At 44.3% G+C, this 24,701-nt stretch overlaps 1 protein-coding gene across 3 annotated transcripts in view; it reads right to left on the bottom strand.

The window, feature by feature from the left end:
- LOC122555427 (SAM domain-containing protein SAMSN-1-like) overlaps positions 1 to 24,701 on the bottom strand; it is a 158,897-nt gene that overhangs the window by 11,480 nt on the left and 122,716 nt on the right. For all 3 annotated transcript variants that reach the window (XM_043701419.1, XM_043701420.1, XM_043701421.1), the window contains 3 exons: positions 16,782 to 16,862; positions 14,842 to 15,000; positions 7,107 to 7,233 (listed from right to left, as the gene is read on the bottom strand). In XM_043701419.1, coding sequence (XP_043557354.1) covers positions 7,107 to 7,233; positions 14,842 to 15,000; positions 16,782 to 16,862 — 367 coding nt within the window. The remainder of the gene's footprint in view (positions 1 to 7,106; positions 7,234 to 14,841; positions 15,001 to 16,781; positions 16,863 to 24,701) is intronic.

Raw genomic sequence — 24,701 nt, 5'->3', positions numbered from 1 at the left:
CGTCACCCCCTGCCTGTGCACCTGCAATGCTTACTCTCAGCAACTGGTATACGAGAGCACTCATTGCAGTTTCCCCTCTGTTTTATAGTCACGCAGATAATAATCTAACTTCCTGTTTTTGCTACCAAAGTGGATAACCTCATACTTATCCACATCTTTCTGCATTTTCTACTTATTTGCCCACTCCATCCTCCTATCCAAATCATCCTCCTTACAACTCACAGTCCTACTCACTAAATGTGGAGATGTTATGTTTACTTTCCTCATCTAAATCATCAACATGTATTGTGAAGTGCTGGGGCCCTAATAAGACCCAGCTCTACCCAATAGTCACTGCTGTTTAGAAAAGACCCATTTCTCCCTGCTCTTTATTTCTTGTCTGCCAACTGTGATGATGATACTCCTTTAACAAGAGTATGGTGTCCTTGGTTTTGTTCGAAAGGGGTTGTAAAAGGCAGAGGTGCCAACATGGCTACCGGATACTGTGTAAATCAACAATCAGGGAAAAGGGCTTTAGTTATTTTTAAGAGAACAGTTTTACAATGAAAGGGGAGTGGCCAGTTCTCCCAGTTCAGGGATTTTTCTAGTTTGGTTTAGTTTTAGCTGGGGACCTGGAGAAACAGCTGTAGTGAAAAGAGGTTCCATGCTTCAGCAGATGATCCCTGGCTGATCCTCTCTCTCTCTCTCTCTCACTCTCTCTGACATCTCTCCTATAAGGACCTGTGTTTGATTTTACTTTTTTTGCCAAGGAGAGCAGTTATGGGGATGTTGCAGGAAAATTGGAACAGCTCCTTTGTTAAGTTGTGGGGATCGTGTCGGTTGAGTTTTCAAATAGTTGTTATTCTAACTTCTGTTTTGGTTTGTTTGTGTTTCATTCTGTTTTACTTGAAGCCAAGTGGTTTGACCAGCTGCATCCCTCCTGGAATACCCACCTTACATCTGCCTAAAACAACTAGAAAAACTAGGGACTTAGTATGTTTTGAGGGGGGTCTGGCCTGGTCCATAACACAACCAGTTCTTTATCCATCACAATACACTACCCCAAAACCATGCACTTTAATTTTACACAATAATCTCTTATTTGGGACTTTGTCAAAAGCCTTCTCATAGTCCAAAGAAATCACACCCATTGGATCCTTTTCATCTACTCTACTAGTTACATCCTTAAAGAATTCCAGTAGATTTTCCTTTCCCCGTTTGCCAGGCAGTTTCCAGGGATGGCAGGACTGAATTATGAAAAGAGATTGACTAGGTGAGGATTGTTTTCGCTGGAGTTCAGATGGATGAGGGAGGGGCGGGGAGGAATCTCACAGAGATTTATAACATTCTAACAGGACTGGAGAGGGTAGATGCAGAAAAGGATGTTCCCAATGGTGGGTGTGTCCTGAACCAGGGGTCAAAGTCTGAGGATTTGGGTTGCGCCATTTAGGACAGAAATGAGGAGACGTTTCTTCACCCAAAGAGTGATGGGCCTGTGAGATTCATTACCACAGGAAGGAGTCGATGCCAAAACATTGAATGTATTCAAGAAGCGGCTAGATAAAGCACTTGGGGTGAATGGGATCAAAGGTAATGGGGAGAAAGCAGGATGAGGCCATTGAGTTGGACAATCAGCCATGATCGTGGTGAATGATGGAGAAGACTTGAAGGGCCAAATGGCCTCCTCCTGCTCCTACCCTCTATGTTCCTGTGTTTCATAAATCCATGCTGACTCTGTCCAATCCAGCCACTAATTCCCAAATGCTCAGTTATTAATCCTTTTACTACGGACTCCAGCACTTTTCCCACCACCAACAATTGGCTGATTGATCTATAATTCCCAATTTTCTCTCTTCCTCTTAAACATTGATGTTTACATTAGCTACCTCCAATCTGCAGGAACTTTTCTAGAGTCTATAGAATCTTGGAAGATGACCAGCAATGCATCCACTATTTCTAGGGCTACTTCCTTGGAAATATATTTATATCGGCCATTCCTTCACTGTCACTGGGTCAAAAACCTGGAATTCCCTCCTGAAGGGCATTGAAGGTCTGCCTATAGCACATGGACAGCAGTGGTTTAAGAAAGCAGCTCAGCACCACCTCTTGTTCGGATCAGTAATTGGTTTGCTGAAAGAAGACAGAGGGTGGTGGTTGATAGGAAATGTTCATCCTGGAGTCCAGTTACTAGTGGTGTACCGCAAGGGTCAGTGTTGGGTCCACTGCTGTTCATCATTTCTATAAACAACCTGGACGAGGGCATGGAAGGGTGGGTTAATAAATTTGCAGACGACACTAAGGTCGGTGGAGTTGTGGATAGTGATGAAGGATGTTGTAGGTTACAGAGAGACATAGATAAGCTGCAGAGCTGGGCTGAGAGGTGGCAAATGGAGTTTAATGTGGACAAGTGTGAGGTGATTCACTTTGGTCGGAGTAACCGGAATGCAAAGTACTGGGCTAATGGTAAGATTCTTGGTAGTGTAGATGAGCAGACTTTGGAAAGGGTGCAGAGGAGATTTACTAGGATGTTGCCTGGTATGGAGGGAAGGTTTTACGAGGAAAGGCTGAGGGACTTGAGGCTGTTTTCGTTGGAGAGAAGAAGGTTGAGAGGTGACTTTATAGAGACATATAAGATAATCAGAGGGTTAGATAGGGTGGACAGGGAGAGCCTTTTTCCAAGTATGTTGACGGCGAGCACTGCTTTAAATTGAGGGGTGATAGATATAGGACAGATGTTAGAGGTAGTTTCTTTACTCAGAGAGTAGTAAGGGTATGGAATGCTTTGCCTGCAATGGTAGTAGATTCGCCAACTTTAAGTACATTTAAGTCGACACTGGACAGGCATATGGACGTACATGGAATAGTGTAGGTTAGATGGGCTTCAGATTGGTATGACAGGTTGGCAACATCGAGGGCCAAAGGGCCTGTACTGCACTGTAATGTTCTATGTTCTCAAGGGGCCAACTAGGGACAGGGCAATAAATATTGGCCCAATTGGCGATGCCCACATCCCATGAATGAATTTTTAAAACTGTGACAAGAATTTAAGGTCGATTCAAAGGTTTTAGGCCTAGCTGCAGCAGGACCAGTAAAACTGGCGAATATGACATACTGGTCCATATCTAGGAGAGAAATTTACAGGCGACTGGGGCTGAATGATCACAGTTACAGTCACATCACACAAAGGTGATGAGCTGACACAGGAGAACAAGTCTGCTTCACAGCCACAATGACCTTCACGTGATTGGGTTCATGCAGAGTGGGACTTCGGCCCTTTTACTTAGGAGGGAATCTATCTTCTGGAGTTCTGTGAGCTGCACTAGAGCTCCCGCGGTGGACATTGACGGAACTGCAGGCAGAATCACAAAGGAGTCCCGATTGAACACAAAGACCCAGGTCATTGGAGCATTGCTCATGGGAGGCTTGTGCTACGTTTGGAAGAGGGAGGGAGTTGTGGGGTGTGAAATTGTGTGCAGGGATATAGGTGAAAGGCAGGAACCTAGCACAAGGCAATATAACCAGTACTGGCACAGCGGGCTAAATGGGCTCCTTCCGCTCTGTGATAATCCTGTTACCCTGTGGTAAAATTAAGAAGCACAGTTCACCACAAAATGTGGCTGATATTTGGAACTCTCTTCCACAAATAGCGATTGGTGCTAGATCATTTTAAGTCAATTGATAGATTTTTGTTCAGCAAAGGTATTAAGTGATATAGGGAAAAGAAGAGGATATGGAGTGAGGTTATAGATCAGCCATTGATTAGATTAGATTCCCGACAGTGTGTAAACAGGCCCTTCGGCCGAACAAGTCCACACCGTCCCTCCGAAGGTTAACCCACCCAGACCCATTTCCCTTTGACTAATGCACCGAACACTACGGGCAATTTAGCGATGCTAATTCACCTGACCTGCACATCTTTGGACTGTGGGAGGAAACCAGAGCACCTAGAGGAAACCCACATAGACATAGGGAGAATGTGCAAACTCCACACAGACAGTCGCCTGAGGGTGGAATTGAACCTGAGACCCTGGTGCTGTGAGGCAACAGTGCTAACCACTGGGCCACCATGCCACCCCACGGTGTGTTGTGAAACAGGTCTGAGGGGGCTGAATGGCTTCCTCACATTCAATACTCCTATGTGCTTGTAAGATGTTTGTTTATGAATTATTATGATATTGAAATGGGGGTTAGCTGTTGAATAAAGGCTGTTTGATTTCGGGGGTGAAGTTGTAGGCAGGAATCCATGTATTAAAATCTCCAGGAATATGGTCCAACAGAGTTAGTACTTTGCAGCAAAAACATACATGAAAGTGGAAGGCTAGGATCATCTCTACTCCTTACTACCATCCACGTCATCCTGTGTCCAATGGGGGAAAATGTTCAGGATGTTACTCCCAATAGACCTTCAGAGAACAGCCAGTGTGTGGACCTATGTTAAGCATCCTTTAAAGACTTGTATTGTTACAGTGACTTGCAAGGCAGACATCTGAAAGGAGTTTACAGTCAAATGAAGGTCAATGAAAGTATGATCATTATTGCAATTTTGGAAATATGGCAACCAAAGGCCTTGAGGAAAAAATAACAGAGGGGTCCATTATCAAAGTTGCTTGAGGGATGATACCGGAGTTGATAAAATATGATGCTAAAAAAAGCACTGCAGGTCAGGCAGGAACAAGACAGTCAACATTTCTGGCAGGACCCTTCTGGGAGGGGGAAGGGTGCTGAAAGATAAATGGGGGAATGAGGGGGTGGGGTTAGGGGAAAGGTAGGTGATTGGTGGGCAAGGGTAGGAGGTGATGGTGATAGGTCGGTGGGAAGGGTGGAGTGGATAGGTGGAGAGGAAGATGGACAGGCAAGTCAGGTCAGGAGGCTAGATCTAAGTCAGACAGTGGGATCTGGGATGGTGTGAGGGGAGGGGAGATTTGGAAACTGGTGAATTCAGTGGTCTACTCAGAATGAGTTTGTCTCCACAAGGCAAAATGATAACATCTCAGATGAACTGAACTGTGCCCTTTCGAGCAAAGGAAAAATGGAATAAATTAACAGCTCATCAGCACCTATAACATCGAGCCACTGATAAGAAAGCGTGGGTGGTTGTTTTTATGATAGACAGGTAACCGCATTAAGCGAGCTCAAACAGTCTTTGCTTGAGATTGTTTTATCACCTGAATCAGCTGAGGTAGATTAAGCCCAGCGTACATCCTCACTCACGGTGGTCAAAAATGTTTTGTTTTTCAGTACGTATACCATATGTTACTCTGCAGCACTTATGAAAAGTTCAACAGCCATCATTCTTAAATTATAAGCAAGGACTAAGGAAATCAAGAGATATTGGAAAACACAACTGAAGTTTTCATGGTTATGATGGGAACTGATACTGATAGGAAGCTGGTCAAGTTGGTGAAGTGTCAGAAACACAAACCATGGACCATGGCCAGCATCCACTCTTACTAGGGTCATGACTCAGAAACTAGGAAGACATTAAAAAAACCTGGGGGATGATTTTTCATCCAAAGGATAATGGAGTTGAGGAAGGAATGGCAGGAAGAGATATTGGAGCAGATGGAATTAACTGGGCTCAAGGCAATTTGGAAATCATTAAACAGAGAGAGAAGATATTGAGGTTTGCAGGGAGATCGTGGGTGGGTTGGATTGAGGGGATTGGGAGGAAGTGTGTAGGTGGGATTGACGGATATGATGAGAAGGTGGGTGGGTAGGATTGAAGGATACAGAAAGGACATGGATAGGTGGGTTCGAGGGATATATATGGAAGGTGGAACATGGATGAGATTGAGGGCTGAAGAGAAGGTGGGTAGGTGGAATTGAGGGATATGAGCAGCAGGTGGATAGGTGGGAGTAAGTGACACAGAGAGGACTTGGATAGGTGGGACTGATGGATGTGAAGATTAGGTGAGATTGAGGGATATTGGGAGAAGATGGTTGTAAATTTATTTTAAAAATAATTAGATTACTTACAGTGTGGAAACAGGCCCTTCAGCCCAGCAAGTCTACACTGACCCTCCAAAGAGCAATCCACCCAGACCCATTCCCCTACACCCAATTTAGCATGGCCAATTCACCTAACCCACACATCTTTGGACTGTGGGAGGAAACTGGAGCACCCAGAGGAAACCCATGCAGACACAGGGAGAATGTGCAAACTCCCCTCAGACAGTTGTCTGAGGTGGGAATTGAACCCAGATCCCTGGTATTGTGAGGCAGCAGTGCTAACCACTGTGCTATTGCGCCACCAAATGCTTGCATTATTGGATCAATTCCATTCCTGAAAATACTGGTGTTATGAGGGGCTTGGATCATAGAGAATCATCAAATCCCTACAATATGAAAACGGGCCCTTCAGCCCAACAAGTCCACACCAACCCTCTGAAGAGTAACCCACCCAAACCAATGCCCTACCATATTATCCAACATTTACCCCTGACTAGTGCACCTAACCTACACATCCCTGAACACTATGGGCAATTTAGCTTGGCCAATGGATTGTGGGAGGAAACCGGAGCAAGGACTGCACAAAACACTATATAGGACAAACAGGAAGACAGCTAACGATCCGCATACATGAATACCAACTAGCCACGAAACGACACGACCAGCTATCCTTAGTAGCCACACACGCAGATGACAAGCAACATGAATTCGACTGGGACAACACTACCATTATAGGACAAGCCAAACAGAGAACAGCCAGGGAATTCCTAGAGGCATGACACTCATCCACAGATTCTATCAACAAACACATTGACCTGGACCCAATATACCGGCCACTGCAGTGGACAGCTGGAACTGACAACCGGAAGCGGCAGGGACAGGCCACTATAAATGCCGGAGGAAACATCACAGAAGCGCTTCACAGGAGGCTCCCAAGCACTGAGGATGTCACCTAGACAGGGGACAAAACATCTGCAACACAAATTCCCAGCTCGGCGAACAGAACCACAACAACGAGCATCCGAGCTACAAATCTTCTCACAAACTTTGAACTTTAATGCTGATTCTCTTTCCATAGACACGACTAGCCCCAATCAGTATTGTCAGGTTTGTCCTCTACTGCTGTGGTCATGCAGTTTCTGAGCTTTCCCTTTGGTCAGCCTAATCAGTTGACTTACTGGACGAGCTCTGCCCACTGTTCAGGCTGTAGAGACTCTCCATGGACTCGCAAGCTCTCAGGGTACCGTCCTCTGTGTCGTGCTCTCCAATGGCTTGGCTTGTCACTTCTTCTGCATTGGCCTCAGGCTGGAAGACACAAGTTTTCTCTTAAAATCTTGAACAATTGCGACTGCTACTGAATCTCTCTTGGAAACTTAGATCATGTGGAAATATTGAAGCAGGAATTGGTTGTGTGGTAACTGAGGCCTGTTCTGTAATCCAACTCAACCTTGACCACTTCCCATTCTCACATTTAGGAAAAATGTATCAATTGCAGCTTTGAAATTATCCAACAACAATTAGAACATAGAACATAGAACATAGAAGAATACAGCGCAGTACAGGCCCTTTGGCCCTCGATGTTGCGCCGATCGAAGCCCACCTAACCTACACTAGCCCATTATCCTCCAAATGCCTATCCAATGCCCGCTTAAATGCCCATAAAGAGGGAGAGTCCACCACTGCTACTGGCAGGGCATTCTATGAACTCATGACTCACTGAGTAAAGAACCTACCCCTAACATCTGTCCTATACCTACCCCCCCTTAATTTAAAGCTATGCCCCCTCGTAATAGCTGACTCCATACGTGGAAAAAGGTTCTCACGGTCAACCCTATCTAAACCCCTAATCATCTTGTAGTTATTATTGGTGGAAGAGATTATCAAACTTTTGTCACCCTTTGCATCTAGAAGCTTGAGATGTAAGCAGAGGCTGGACACGCTGGGACTTTTGCTGAAGCATAGGAAACTGAGGCGTGACCTTACAGAGGTCGACAAGATCATGAGAGGCACAGCTAAGGTAGATAGCTGACAGCCTTTCCCCCAGGTAGGGGAGCCTAAAACTAAAGGTTTAAGGTGAGAGGAGAGAGATGCAAAAGGGTGCACAGGGGCAATTTGTTTCACACAGAGGGTGGTGAGTGTCTGGAACAGGCTGTCAGAGGTAGTGGTGGAAGCGAGTACAATTTTGTCATTTAAGAAACATTTGGACAGGTAAATGGATGGGAGAGATATGGAGGGATATGGACCAAATGCAGTAAATGGGACTGGTTTAATTGTGAAACCTTGGCTGTATTGGCAGGTGGGCTGATGGGCCTGTTTCCATGTTGTTGACCTCTATGACTGCAAGTGTTTCCTAATTATACTCCTGAAAGGTGTGAGTTTCATGCTTTTAGGTTAACTTTCCTAATTATAGATAGAGTCATACTGTACAGAAACAGACCCTTTGGTCCAACTCATCCAGGTATCCCAAACTGCCCTAGTCTCATTTGGCACATATTCCTCTAACCCTTCCAATCCATGCAACTGTCTAAAAGTCTTTTAAATGCTGTAACTACTCCTTCCATCTCCTCTAGCAGCTCATTCCAAACACGCACCAGCCTCGGTGTGAAATATCACCCCTCAGATCCTTTTTAAATCTTTCCCCTCTCACCTATTACAAAACTCTGGAGCAGGTGAGGCTTGAACCTGGGCCTCTTGGCTCAAAGGTAGGAGCAGTACCATGGCACTGCAAGACCTCCACAGTTCCCTTGTTCTGGATTTGCCAACTCGTTCCTCTCTATCCACCCTATCTATGTCCCTTAGCATTGTGAAAGCTTTAACCTAATAATTCATTGAACCTTAGCTTCTTAAGTGCTCCTCAGCTTGTTGTACCACTTCAGACTGAGTAAAATGGTGCCTGCGTTGGCGCTGGGATGCCAAAGCAGTAACTCTGAGGGACAAAACTGAAACATTACATCAAGAATTGGAGGCTCACTTGATACTGGCCAATGTGGGATGCTCCTTATCTGGTTTGGACACATCAGCACTGAGTGTGACACCCATTGAGAAGCTGAGTGGTGCCACACCTCCTTAAGGTGGGATTCTTAAGTGGGCTCTGCTAGTTTAAATTCAGTCCCTTTAGGATTTGGCCTGCAGTTGAACGGTGCCTGCAATATTAACTTGGCAATGTGACTTCCATCCAACAAGAATGCTTCTGCAGTGTTGTGACCTTTAACAAAGTTGTCTTCTGCTAAATATTAGCTACAGCCTGTGCTCAGAACAAACTGTACCCTGCATTTGGAGAGGGTAAGTGGAAGCTTGCAAGGTGTTTGTAACACAGCCACAAGCTATTGGACTCAGAAATCCAATCTGGTATTTCCCCAATACACCAGCCTCACTCACATTACTTTACCCAACACGGTCATAGAGTTATAGAGACGTACAGCACAAAAACAGACCCTTTGTTCCAACTCGTCCATGCTGATCAGATATCCTAACCTAATCTAGTCCCATTTGCCACCACTAGGCCCACATTCCTCTAAACCCTTCCTATTCATATACTCATCCAGATGCCTTTTAACTGTACCACCTCTCATCCACTTCCTCTGACAGCTCATTCCATACACACACCACCCTCTTTTGAAAAAGTTGCCCCTAAGGTCCCTTTTAAATTTTTCCCCTCTCACCCTAAACCTTTCCCTCTAGTTCTGGTCTCCCCTACCCCTGGGAAAAGACCTTGTCTATTTATCGTATCCATGCCCCTCATGATTTTATAAACCTCTATAAGATCACCCTTAAGCCCCAACGCTCCAGGAAAAATGGCCCCAGCCTATTCATCCTTTCCCTATAGCTGAAACCCTCCAACATCCAACCCTGGCAACATCCTTGTAAATATTTTCTGAACCCTTTCAAGTTTTACAACATCTTTCCTGAAGCAGGGAGACCAGAATTGCACACAATATTCCAAAAGTAACTAACCAATGTCCTGTACAGCCACAACATGTCCTTTTCCCTCATGCTTTATCAAGCTTTCATTCAAATGTATCTTTATTATTCATCTCAAACACTCTCTAGGGGAGTGAGTTTCATACTCTCACCCTCTCTGGGTAAAGATGCCTGTTCTGATTTTGATACAACGGTGACTGTCATTTTTTTAAAAACCTTGCTCAGAAGTGGAAGCATATCCTCTACACTGATCCTATCAAACCCCTCAATAATTTTAAACACCTCGACCAAGTCAACAGCTTAAAATCTGACATCTCTTCTCTCGTCAGTTTCTCATGATAAGGATCATGATGCTGTATCATTCCTGTAAATCTACTTTTTAATCATCATTTTAGTAATATGGGGACAAGCACAGTGTACAGCACTCCAATCTGGTCCAACCAACATTTGATACAAGTTAATTTTAACATAGAAATAGAGCTAGAGGGGTTCAGTATTTAAAATGTAACTGAACATTAACACTGTGGTGTTAGCTACATCTATTCTTGCATCCAGAGCACCTAAACTTTAAAACTAATTGAGTGAATAAGCTTGATTATTTCTTTCTAATAAACAGAGTGCTGACTTGTCACTGGCCACTTGGGTGTTTCCTTTCTTCCTGGTGGTGGAAATTGAATAAAGATTTGTCCACCTGTTATCTTTCACCTACACACACACAACATGGGTGCTGGGGGAATTATAAGCACTACTGCCTATAGATTAGATTCCCTACTGTGTGGAAACAGGCCCTTCGGCCCAACCAGTCCACACCGACCCTCCGAAGAGTAACCCATCCAGACCCATTTCCCTCTGAGTAACGCACCTAACACTATGGGCAATTTAGCATGGCCAATTCACCTGACCTGCACATCTTTGGACTGTGGGAAGAAACCGGAGCACCCGGAGGAAACCCTAACAGACAATGTGCTGGAATTGAACCTGGGACCCTAGTGCTGTGAGGCAGCAGTGCTAACCACTGATCCACCGTGCCACCCCATAGTGTGGGGAAAAATGAAAAAAAACTAATAAAAAAAAACCAGATAACAAAAAATAAATAGAGTGCTGAAAATGTTGCAACCAGCAATTTCCAGATTGATGAATTAATGTGAGTAATGAACACTTGTTGTATTGGACACCCTTAGGCTTAAGAGCAGAAGAAGACAATTCAGCCCATCGTGTCTGCTCCACCATTCAATGAAATTATGGCTGAACTAATGATCCTTAACTCCACTTTCCTGCCCTTTCCCCATAACCTTGATTTCTTATTAATCTCTTAGTTTTACAACTGGCCTAGAAAGCCCTCTGTGGCAAAAAATTACACAGATTCACTCCCCTCTGAGAGAAGAAATTCCCCCTCATCCCTGTATTAAATGGGCAGCCCCTTATTCTGAGATGATACCCTCTGGTCCTAGACTCTTTCACAAAGAGGAAATAACCTTTCCCCATCTACCTGGTGAAGTCTTCAAAGAATCTTACATGTTTCACTAAAGGTTGCCTCTTATTCTTCTGTAACTCAATAAGATCCACCTACTCAGCCCCTCCTCATAAGACAGTCTCTACATACCTGGAATCAACCTTGTGAACTTCTCTGGACTGCCTCCAATGCTCTTTCCTTTGATAAAGGGCTTATAACTGATTCAGCTGAGATCTTGTATAATTTAAATAATGCCTCTTTATTTATTGAAATAATGGTGAATATTCTATTTGCCTTCCTTATTATTTCTTGACTTTGGCTGCTAATCTTTTGTGCATTATTTCAACACCCTCTTTTCTGGGCCTTCCTGCAGTGTTTCTCCATTTAAATAATAGTCAGCTCCTCTATTCCTGCCAAAGTGCATAACCTCACTTTTTCCCACATTACATTTCATCTGCCTAGCCTTTGCCCATTCTCTTAACCTGTCATTATCCCTCTGTAGACCTTTTGTTTCATCCTCATCACTTGCCTGCCCATCTATTATTTGTATTTTCTGCATAGTTGGCTACAGTCCATTCATTTTCCTCATCTAGGTGATTAATGTGCATTGTAAATAATTATGGCAGAGCATTGATCCCTGTGGCACTCTGTTTGTTACAGATTGCCATCCTAAAAATGCAACCCACCCCCATCCCAAATCTCTACCTTCAATTAGTTAGCCAACCCTCTATCTGTATTAATAGACTCTATCCAACACTATGGGCTCTTACATTATTAAGTAGCCTAATGTTTGGTACCTTATCAAATGCCTTGTGAAAATCCAAATGTATTACATTCTCTACATTCCCATTACCTGTCCCGCTCGTTACCTGTTTAGAGAGCTCTAAGAAATTTATCAGCCACTATTTCCCCTTCACAAAGCAATGCTGACTCCTGCTTGATCATCTTATCCATCTCTAAATGCTCTGTGATTGCATTATTTATAACAGTTGCTGCCACATTTCCTAAAAGCCGACATTAAGCTAACTGGCCTATAGCTATCTGGTGTTTTTGCCTCCTTTCCTTTTTAGAAAAGTTGTTACATTAGCAATTTTACAATATACTGGGATGTTTCCAGAATTTAAAGATTATTGGAAGATTACTACCAGTGCATCCACAATCTCTGTAGTTACTTTTCTTTAATATCCTCAGATGAGTCCCATGAGGTTCAAGAGACATATCAGCTTTTAACCCATTTGTTTCCCTAAAACATTTTCTCCAGTCATAGTTATTGCATTTATTACCTCTCCTCCCTTTGCCCTTCGATTATTTCGTAATTTTGGAATTCTATTCGTGTCTTCCACTGTGAAGACTGATACAAAATATTGATTTAACTCCTTTACCATTTCTTGGTCCCCATTATTATTTTGTCCTCAGCCTTATTGTCTAAGAGCCCTCTGTTAACTTTGGACACTCTTTTCCTTTTATACATCAATAGAAGCTCTTGCTGTCTATCTTGCTATTACTTGAAACTTCAATGTTTATTTTCTCCCTCATAATTACTTTTTTGGTAGTCCTTTGTTGGATTTTAGAACTTTCTCAGCCCTCTGGCTTACCGTTAATTTTCAGTGCACATACTTTTCCTGATAGAAGCAGGAGCGGCGAGGAGAGAAGGCAGAGTGAAGCGAGGGCTGCCGGGAAGGTAAGGGCTTAATTTATATTTGGGCAGTGGCTAAACCCGAGATACTACATGTGTAGTATCTCCCTCATGCCCCCCTCCTCTAACTGGAAGAAAAAGACCCTGCAAGGTAAGCCTTTTATTTCTTATCATTCTTTTTCATTTATTTAAGTGCATTGTTTGGTTTCAGTTAGTTGATATAAAGCTAAGACTTACAATGGCAGGGGACCTCAGACCCTTGGCAGGTGCCTCTTGCTCAATGTGGGAGGTTAGGAACGTGTCTGGCGTTCCTGACTCTTACACGTGCAAGAAGTGTGTCCGGCTGCAGCTCTTGTTTGACCGCATGATGGCTCTGGGGCTGCAGATGGACACACTGTGGAGCATCCGCGATGCTGAGGAGGTCGTGGATAGCACGTTTAGTGAACTGGTCACACCGCAGGTTAGGATTGCTGAGGGAGACAGTGAATGAGTGACCAAAAGGCAGAGAAAGAATAGGAAGGCAGTGCAGGTGTCCCCTGCGGTCATCTCCCTCCAAAATAGATATACCGTTTTGGATACTGTTGGGGGAGATGGCTCACCAGGAGAGGGCAGCAGTTGTCAGGAACATGGCACCGTGGCGGGCACTGCTGTTCAGAAGGGCGGGAAAAAGATTCATAGGGCCCTAGTCATAGGGGATTCTATTGTGAGGGGAGTAGATAGGCGGTTCTGTGGCCGAAAACGGGACTCCCGGATGGTATGTTGCCTCCCAGGTGCTCGGGTCAGGGATGTCACCGATCGGCTGCAGAGCATTCTAAAAGGGGAGGGTGAACAGCCAGTTGTCTTGGTTCATATAGGCACCAACGATATAAGGAGAAAGCGAGATGAGGTCCTGAAAGAAGAATTCAGGGAGCTAGGAGAGAAGTTACAGGAGGATATAGATAGACTGGGGAGTCGGGCAGAAAAGTGGCAGATGGCTTTCAATCCAGATAAATGTGAGGTGATGCATTTAGGCAAGTCTAATTCTAGAGCGAATTATACAATGAATGGAAGAGCCTTGGGAAAAGTTGATGAGCAGAGAGATTTGGGAGTGCAGTCCCATTGTACCCTGAAGGTTGCTGCACAGGTGGATGGAGTGGTCAAGAAGGCATATGGTATACTTGCCTTCATTGGACGGGGTATTGAGTATAAGAGCTGGCAAGTCATGTTAAAATTGTACAAGGCATTGGTTCAGCTGCATTTGGAATACTGTGTACAGTTCTGGTCGCCACATTCCCAAAAGGATGTAAACGCTTTGGAGAGGGTGCAGAAAAGGTTTATAAGGATGTTGCCTGGTATGGAAGGTGCTAGCTATGAAGGGAGGTTGAGTATGTTAGGTTTATTTTCGTTAGAAAAAGGAGATTGAGGGGGGACCTGATTGAGGTCTACAAAATCATGAAGGGTATAGACAGGGGGGATAGAGACAAGCTTTTTCCCAGGGTGAAGGATTCAGTAACGAGAGGTCATGCTTTCAAGGTGAGAGGTGGAAAGTTTAAGGGGAATACATGCAGCAAGTACTTCACACAGAGGGTGGTGGGTGTTTGGAATGCGTTGCCAGCAGAGGTGGTAGAGGCAACCACGGTAGATTCATTTAAGATGCGTCTGGATAAATGCATGAGTAGGTGGGGAGCAGAGGGATACAGATGCTTAGGAATTGACCGACAGGTTTAGACAGTATATTTGGATCGGCTCAGGCTTGAAAGGCAAAAGGGCCTGTTCCTAGGCTGTAAATTTTCTTTGTTCTTTGTTCTTTGTATAAGCATGGCGGGAACTGAACGGCTGTATTTGTGATATTATCACTTATGTTAGAAAATAGTTCTGGTGTAAAGAGGTCGGAACTGGCAATGGATACAATGGTAAAACTCACCATCCCCTCTGACAGAGCACTGGCATATCTGCGGGCCATCTTTTTCTTCATGGTTTTGGAAATAGCACGCATGGTTTTTCCCAGCCCGCTCCCATTCTGCCCAGACTTTGGCAGATTCTGTTCCCCAGCAGCTTCTGCTCCCTGTTCGGTTTCACCAGCCTAGGAGACCAGAAGAAATCCCTTGTTAGTCAACTTGCAAACCCCTCTGTGTTCCATCTTCACAAGTAGCAGGCTTAAAACAATAAATTCATTCACCACTTGGGCTGCTGCTGTCTCCCAGGAAGGAGTTTTATCATAAGAACTTTCATAGGAACTTTCATTTAGATAGCACCTTGAGAAAGCCAATCACAGTCAATGAAGTGCAAATGAGATACAGTCTCAGTTGTCATGTGGGAAACAGAAAGCCAATTTGCACACTGTGAGGTTTAAGAATCTTTTAAGGAGAGCGTTTTTTCCCAATAATTTTAATTCCTGGAAACTCCACTGCAATGCTGGGGGTTTGACAACTCTACTTTTGCTTTCCTTCTTTGTCCTGATGGCTTTTGCCCCCTCAGTGAGGTGTTGTCTCGAGTTATAGGCCACTTAGTATCAAATCACCCAATTACTATTTTGCACACACTGGACAAAGTAGGAAATGTCATTAGATTGTTCAAATGCAGAAGACATCACTATTAATCTTGATGAGTCACTCAGTCCCACTTCATCTGCCTACTTCAGTGATGTAGAACAATGGGAGAAATTGGCTCATGCTCTGTGGAGAAAACAAGGTTCAGTGATGGTTTGAAAGTGATGGTCAAAGTCATGAGCAAATCTGAACAGAGTAGGTAGAAAGAAACTGATTTAATTGGTGGAAGGATCAAAAAAGTGAGGACACAGCTTTAAGGTGACTGGCAAAACAAGCAATGGTGACATGAGGAGGAACCTTTTCACACACACGTGCACACACACATACACTGCCACACGCTCGCACACACACACAAAACTGTGCACAGTCACTCATGCAAACAATACATACTTACACCTGGTTACACAAGCAAACAAATACACACACATAATGGACACAGATATATACGTGGTCTCTCTGACACACACACACATACATAAAAACAGCGACAGACAGAGACACACCTATGGGTGGCACGGTGGCACAGTGGTTAGCACTGCTGCCTCACAGCACTAGGCACCCAGGTTCAATTCCCGCCTCAGGCAACTGTCTGTGTGGCGTTTGCACACTCTCCCCGTGTCTGTGTGGGTTTCCTCCCGTTGCTCTGGTTTCCTCCCACAGTCCAAAGATGTGCAGGTCAGGTAAATTGGCCATGCTAAATTGTTCGTAGTGTTAGGTGAAGGGGTAAATGTAGGGGAATGTGTCTGGGTGGGTTGCTCTTCGGAGGGTCGGTGTGGACTTGTTGGGCTGAAGGGCCTGTTTCCACACTGTAGGGAATCTAATCCAATCTAGACAGTCATGGAGAGATGAATACACACCATAGGGAAAGTGAGAAAAAAGTGGAAGAGGATGTAATATGTATGTGGAGACTGTAGAGAGGTATCTGTATTCAATGAGTTGCAGGGACTGAAAGGGTGTGAAAGTGGAACATTTAAAAATGTATAATTTAGTTAAGCAGAGATGAGGACGACCTTGAATGATTAAACAAGACAGATGACATCTCGAAAACCACCTGCCCACAAAAACACTACAGCAAAACTCCCAACCACTCGCCGCCGCTGGCAAAATACCAGAGACAGGAGAGGACGCCCAAGCTATCCATTAATCTGATACCAAAAGGCCTGATTTGGCCTTAATGCTCGGTGCCTTCCCCCAGAATGTTGCCGGTAACATCCTTAGGTGAGAAGGATAGGTCAGTGGGTGAACGTCATTCTGATAGAACGGAGGTCAGAACCCATTCACTCTTCGTCCTTGACCTAACAACAAGAACACGTACACTGTCATCAGGCTTCTCTTCTGGCTTGGACGTGTGTGGATGATGTCTGAATCGGTCAAAGTTCCCAAAGCTGCTGGTGCGCTGTAATAGACAAGAGAAACAATACAAATTAGTCATAACCATCCACACAGAGTCATAGAGTTACACAGTACATATGTGGACCAAGCAATGGACAGTTATCAGCGTGTACCCAAACCTTATTCTTTTCTGACATTTCTCTGTAATAATCTGCTTCCCTTTCAGATCAGTAGATGATACCTCAGCCCAGGGAACAGCTCCACAAACACTGGTCACTCTCTGGCCACCTCACCTCACTTTCCTTATCTCCAGTTTAGATTAAAACACTGGTTAAGGTCAGGACAGGAACATAGGAGCAAGAGAAGGCCATTCCGTCCCATTAGCCTGTCCTGTCATTCTACATCATGGCTGATCCATCTACCTTAACGCCATTTTCCTGTTATCCCTGTATCCCTTGATATATCAAGAAATTTTTCAATTTCCATATTGAACGCCCTCAATGACTAAGGTTCTGTAGCTCTTCGAGATAGAGCATTCCCAGACCCTCTGAATGAAAAAACTCCTCATCTCAGTCTTAAACGGCTTGCCCTTTATTTTGTGACTGTGTTCTCCTGGTTGTAGGTACCTGAGCCAAAGGAAACAGCCTTTCTGCTTCTGCCATGTTAAGCCCCTGGAAAAATGTTGTATGTTTCAATGAGATCACCTCTCACTCTTGAAAACTCTACAGAAGACAGACACAATCTCCTCAATTGTTCTTCAAAGGACAATCCTGGGTCTCGTTGTGTGCAGATCATAGGAAGTGGCAGGATGGGTGGAGAGAGCAGTATGGAAAGCATACAGTGTTCTTGGCTTTATTGATGGGGATTTAGAGTATAAGAGCAAGGAGATGAGGCTGAACATGTACAGGAGACTTGTTAGATCTCAGCTGCAGCAACATGTACAGCTAGGAGCCCCACATTACATGAACGGTGTGAATACATTAGATAGAGTGCCAAAGCGACTTTCAAGAATGGCTCCAGGAATGAGAATGTTCAGTGATGAGGATAGATTGAAGAATCTGGGACTCTTCTACCTGGAGAGAAAAAAAGCTGAAAAGAGATTTGAGAGAGGTTTTCAAAATCATAAGCAGGGTTTCACAGAGCAGATGGGGGAAAATGTTCATATGCCCAGTCATAAAAAAGAATGAATGGGCATAGACTTACATTAACATGGACACAAAGTAAGGGTGATGTGGTCAAAAAATTACACCCCACAAGTAGTTAGTGTCTGGAATGCACTGCCTGAAAATGTGGTTAATGCAGGTTCACTTGAGGCATTGAAGAGGGGCATTGGATGGTTATTTGGATAGAAATGGTGAGCAGGGAAAAGGCAGGAGATTAGTGCTGGGGACTAGAACCTGTTCAGGTACAAGGGACTGAATAGCCTCCCTCTTTACCGTAATAGTTCTGTGATAGAGCCATCCAGGGATTCAGTCTGGTGACTCTCTCATGCATTTCTTCTCTGGCAAGTATATACTTCCTTAGAGTAGGCAACTAAACCTCCAGGTGTGGTCTCACCAAGAGTCTACACTGCTGCACTCTACTGCTGTACTCAGATCCCCTTGCGGTAAAGGCTAACATACCATTTGCCTGCATGATGCGCAAACATTCTATCTTTTATTGACTGGAGAACACAACACACCCAGGTTCTTTGGGACATCAACACTTCCTGACCTCTCGTCATCTGAGCCCAGATTTCTGTGATTCCGCGCTGATGCAAAAATGCCAAAATTTGTCCGAAATTATAAATCCTGTCTCTGAATCTGGTGGGAGGGGCATGGTTCTTGGAGGCAGGTGGCCACGAAAATGATCCAATGTCTCCACTGTAACGGGATATTGGAGTTAGTGGTGTTTGGAAGTCAATTTGTGGAGATCAGACCAGGTAAGAGCAGGACTGTTCTCAATGGATTTTTTTACCAACAGCCAGGGTACCCCTCAAGAGAGCTGGGGTCTCCCCGGGAATGTGGTGCCAGGATTGGGGTCAAAGGTCCTTTGGTTGGGGGCAGTGGATTCACGTACCGTTTTGCACAGTTGGCTGCGGTGGTGATTGCGCACAAAATCTATCATAAGCCCCTTGAACTTGCCCAACTCATCGAGTCCAGTCAACACATGTCAGTAAGATTTGTCAACAAGTGTCTAGAAATCTCAAAAGATTGATCAGAATTGATCAGAAACTGAACTGGACTCGCTATATAAATAGATATAAGAGCAGGTCAGAGGCTAGGAATCCTGCAGTGAGTAACTTACCCCCTGACACCTCAAAGCTTGTGAACCACATTCCAGTCAGGAGTGTGATGGAACCATCATCTCTTGCCTTGGTGGGTGCACCTCCAACAACACTCAAAACTCAACACATTCCAAGACAAAGCAGCTTTAACAAAACCTGACTGAAAATCTAAATGCGCATTATTCTTCGACTTCCCTCGATTGGTTTCATTAATAACATCCTCAAAAAAAGATCCAACACTGTCAAACACAATTTCCCAATCACAAATCCATGCCGACTACTGTCTTCGAGTCATAGAGTTCCCTGCGATCCAACCCGTCCATGCCGACAAGATATCCTAAATTAATCTAGTCCCATTTGCCAGCATTTGGCCCATATCCCTCTAAACCTTTCCTATTTATATACCCATCCAGATGCCTATTAAATATTGTGTTGTAGTAGCCTCCCCCACTTCCTCTGGCAGCTCATTCAATACACGCACCACCCTCTGTGTGAAAAAGCTGCCCTGAGATCCTTTTTAAATCTTTCCCCTCTCACCCCAAACCTACGTCCTCTAGCTTTGGACTCCCCCACCCCAAGGAAAATACCTTGTCTATTTACCCAATCCATGTCCCTCATGATTTAAAAAACCTCTGTAAGGTCACCCCTCAGCCAGGGAAAACAACCCCAGCTTATTCAGCTTCTCCCGATACCTCAAACCCTCCAACCCTGGCAACATCCTTGTCAATCTTTTCTGAACCCTTTCAAGTTTCACAACATCTTTCCTCTAGCAGGGAGACCAGAATTGCAGGCACTAATACAAAAGTGGCTTCACCAACATCCTGGACAGCCTCATCATGACCTCCTAACTCCTGTATTCAATGTTCTGTCCAATAAAGGAAAGCATACCAAATGTCTTCTTCAGTATCTTATCCATCTGGGACTCCACTTTTAAGGAGCTATGAACCTGCACTCCAAGGTGTCTTTGTTCAACAACACTCCCCAGGACCTTACCATTAAGTGTGTAACACCTACCCTGATTTGCCTTTCCAAAATGCAGCACCTCACATTTATCAAAATTAAACTCCATTTGTCACTCCTCAACTCATCGGACCGTCTGATCAACACAGTAGAGTTTCCTTCACAGTTTCACTCTCCTCATTAGGTGCCTGGGATTTGTCAACTTTCAATCCCAATACTTTATCTCATACCAATGTTTTCACTGATGCCCTTTCCTTTCAGTTCCCCATTCTTATGAGTGTGTTGGGTTTCTCATATTTCTCACAAATTTCTTGTATCTTTCACCATGCCTAAAAAAAAATGTCATTTATCTGCCGTTTCCCTTACTTCCCATTATAAATTATCGTGTCACTGGAGTGGAACCACATGGGTTTTCAGTCTTCCACTTACTCTACATGAGATATCCTGAAGGGGGCTATATAAATGAGTTTGCCCTTTCTTTCTCAGTCAGTGAGCACCATAAGGCTATTCCACCGAAGTAGACTTCACTGATAACCCAGACGTTTTCACGAGATGTGAGACTCAGTCTGACCCCTCAGATGTAAGTTCATTGTACTATTGGTAGATGGTTTGGGGTGCTATAAGTATTCGTGTTCTCTTTAGTGTCCTGGTCTATGCTCATCGCTCAGCATTGTGACAAAAGCTATTTGATTTATACATGCATATTAATAGCATTTTTGGAGATTAGGTTTTAAAATAGTGGCATATGGGCTTGAATACTTCTCCAAAAAAAAACAAGTTCAGACAATCTTCCCAGAACAGTACAAAATCAAGGATGTGTTAAAGAGCAGGGAGACATGGTGAGTGTAAATAAACATTTGCTCTTACTGAGTGGGCTATAGCAATCAGAGTGAACATTTAAACTTGTTTATAGTTCAGGATAATCAAAGATTGATTTTTTTTGCCTAAACGACTAGAAATTAAAACCTTTTTGGGCAATTTGATCTGCTGGGATCAGAAACAAATACTTATCCAAAAGAGGAGAGCACATTTCAGGGAAAGTGCAGTAACCTCAGTAGAAGGGTTGTCCTTTAAAGAAATTTTCCAAACAGGAAAATTAAAGTTAATAAGCTCTCCATTTTGTGAGCATTTATGTTGGAAGACTTCATAGTTCTGGAACAAGTTGGTTAAATCAAACTTAAATATTTGATACAGAGAGATAGTTTCTCTGGATTTTAATCTCTATAATGGATAATGTCAGGAAATGGGATGAGAGTTTGTTTTTCTGTAAGTTTCAAGGTCTTTCAAACTGTGCTCTATATTTAGACAACTCGGTTTGTTATTTTTTAAGGAGCAAATTTCTTTTCTGCTGTTAAAGAAGCTCTGCATCTTTGTGTGGCTCTGTAACAGGGAGAAACCATTCACATTAACTAAAACAGAAAGAACTGAACTATCAAACTAGGTTTCATTCTGATATCTGACTTGTCCAGTAGCAACATCGGCTGGAATTGTAACAGCATCAATAAACAGACAATCAAGTCATCACCGCATGGTGTTGGTGGGATCTTGCTGTGTGTAATTGCCTGTGTGTTTTCCACATTGCAATAGATGAAGAATTGAATCAATTTCTTTCTAACGAGGTTTAATTCACTCCTTATCCATCCAAGTTTAAGAACAATTTCATTCATGCTACAACTTAAACATTGGCTAAGTTAATTCCACTTCACAACCACTGTTAGCAATTAATCAGATGGAACCATTGAGCTAGGCAATGAAGTAGCGTTAATGGCTCTGGACTGATAATCCTGAGTGCCAGGTTAATATTCTGGAAACATGCCTGAATCTCATTGGGACAGGTGGTGAATATTAAATTCAATACTAAAATAACTATAGCATTTAATGAAAAAGTTAGTTGCTTGCAACCATGTAACTATGATAGGTGTTCTAAGAACCCATCTGGTTCACCGATGGCCCTTAAGGAAGCAAATCTACCATCCTTACCCGTCTGGACTACATGTGACTCCAGAACCATGGTGATGGGGTTGACCCCTAAGAGCTGTCTGGGCAGATAGGACTGGCCTACCAGCAGCACCCACATCCTGGAAAGGAATAAAAAATATCTGCTTCCTTACTATCAATGCCACGCTGATCCTGAGATATTAATGAACTGTATCAGCATCAAACACCCCCAGGACAGGGACAGCACGGGGTTAGATACAGAGTAAAGCTGTCTCTACACCGTCCCCATCAAACACTCCCAGGAAAGGGACAGCACGAGGTTAGATACAGAGTAAAGCTCTCTCTACACTGTCCCCATCAAACACTCCCAGGAAAGGAACAGCACAGGGTTAGATACAGAGTAAAGCTCTCTTTACACCATCCCCATCAAACACTCCCAGGAAAGGGACAGCACGGGGTTAGATACAGAGTAAAGCTCACTCTGCACTGTCCCCATCAAACACTCTCAGGAAAGGGACAACACGGTGTTAGATACAGAGTAAAGCTCACTCTACACTGTCCCCATCAAACACTCCCAGGAGAAGGACAGCACAGGGTTAGATGTAGAGTAAAGCTCACTCTACACTATCCCCCATCAAACACTCCCAGGACAGGGACAGCACAGGGTTAGATGCAGAGTAAAGCTCTGTCTAACACCATCCCCAAACATATCTGCTTCCTCACTATGCCAGGCTAATCCTGAGGTATTAATGAACAATATCAGCATCAAACGCTCCCAGGACAGGGACAGCATAAGGTTAGATACAGAGTAAAGCTCTCTACACCGTCCCCATCAAACCCTTGCAATTACAGCTTTATGCTATTTAAATTAAGAAGATTAAAAACTGTTAGAGGCGGCTGATATAACATCCTTTCACAGTGACCTACAAAACACAGAAACGCTATCATCTGTCTGTAGGTTCAATCCCCAGAGGATGAGGTTTGGTGTTTATCTCTGTGTTTTTATCTTTGTTTGATATGAACCGATGAAGAGATATAGTGCCTCCTTGCCTGCTTACAACAAAGAGCCAGTTTGGTTTCTCAGAGCCTCAGCAGACAGTCCTCAAGGTCTGGCAGGAGAAGGAACATTGTTCTGCCTGAAACTGGGTTATATTGGTGATGTCAATGGGGATCTTTTGGAAAACTGGGCAAGTGGACAACCACCTGCTCATGCCGAGTTCAGAGGATTGGATTGGCTGGCATTGAGTTTAAAGAGTTGACTGGTTGGCTAGTTAATGGCGACATGAGGGCCCCACCCAAGGCATTAATTGCCTGAGCTGAGGTTTCCCGTTGCTGGTAAATTACCAGCAGTGTAGGTAGACAAAAGGCACTGTCCCCATCCAATCAGACATCTCCCAGAAAGGCTGTAAAACTGTACCATTGACTGCATTCTCCCCACCCCAAGATGCAACATCATTCTTTGATCTTCTCTTTATAGAATGTTCCTTCCTTGATTCATGCAGTCATGCTGTGGCTCCATGAGTCAAGCTCTAAGCCTGGAGGTCCAACCCCAGATACATCGGCCCAGGCCAACACTCTCAGTGCAGTGCTGAGGGAGTGCTGTTTCATTGGAGAGCACTCAGTTCAGCTCAGATGTTACATCAACATCCCAGTTTCATCATAGAATCCCTCCAGTGTGGAAGCAGACCATTCAGCCCATTGAGTCCATGCTGACCTTTCAAGAGCTGTGGCACAGTGGTTAGCACTGCGACCTCACAGCATCAGGGTCCCAGGTTCAATTCCAGCCTCGGGTGACTGTCTGTGTGGAGTTTGCACATTCTCCCCGTGTCTGTGTGGGTTTCCCCTGGGTGCTCCGGTTTCCTCCCACTGTCCAAAGATGTTCAGTTCAGCTGAATTGGCCGTGCTAAATTGCCCGTTGTGTTAGGTGCATCAGTCAGAGGGAAATGGGTCTGGGTGGATTACTCTTCGGAGGGTCAGTGTGAGTGCAGTGCTGAGGGAGTGCTGTTTCATTGGAGACTACTCAGTTCAGCTCAGATGTTACATCAACATCCCAGTTTCATCATAGAATCCCTCCAGTGTGGAAGCAGACCATTTAGCCCATTGAGTCCATGCTGACCTTTCAAGAGCTGTGGCACAGTGGTTAGCACTGCCACCTCACAGCATCAGGGTCCCAGGTTCAATTCCAGCCTCGGGTGACTGTCTGTGTGGAGTTTGCACATTCTCCCCATGTCTGTGTGGGTTTCCTCCGAGTGCTCCGGTTTCCTCCCACTGTCCAAAGATGTTCAGGTCAAGCTGAATTGGCCGTGCTAAATTGCCCGTTGTGTTAGGTGCATCAGTCAGAGGGAAATGGGTCTGGGTGGATTACTCTTCGGAGGGTCGGTGTGGAGTTGTTGGGCCGAAGGGCCTGTTTCCACACTGTAGGGAATCTAATCTAATCTAATCACCCTTACCCTGTCCCTGTAACCCTGCATTCCCCATGGCTAACACATCTAGCCTACACAAACCCCAGTACTGTGGGTAATTTAGCATGGCCAATTCTCCTGACCTGCACATCTTTGGGCAGTGGGAGGAAACCAGAGCACCTGGAGGAAACCCACACAGCCACGGGGAAAATCTGAAAACAGAGGGTGGAATTGAACCCAGATCCCTAGGACTGTGAGGCTGCAATGCTAACCACTGAGCCACCGTGCTGGTCTTTTCCCCCTCAGGTGAATAGTTTTAGATTTTATATGTAGATTT

The sequence above is a fragment of the Chiloscyllium plagiosum genome, chromosome 12, assembly GCF_004010195.1.
Source record: "Chiloscyllium plagiosum isolate BGI_BamShark_2017 chromosome 12, ASM401019v2, whole genome shotgun sequence".
NCBI lineage: Eukaryota > Metazoa > Chordata > Chondrichthyes > Orectolobiformes > Hemiscylliidae > Chiloscyllium > Chiloscyllium plagiosum.
This window is presented reverse-complemented; position numbering and strand designations above follow the sequence as displayed.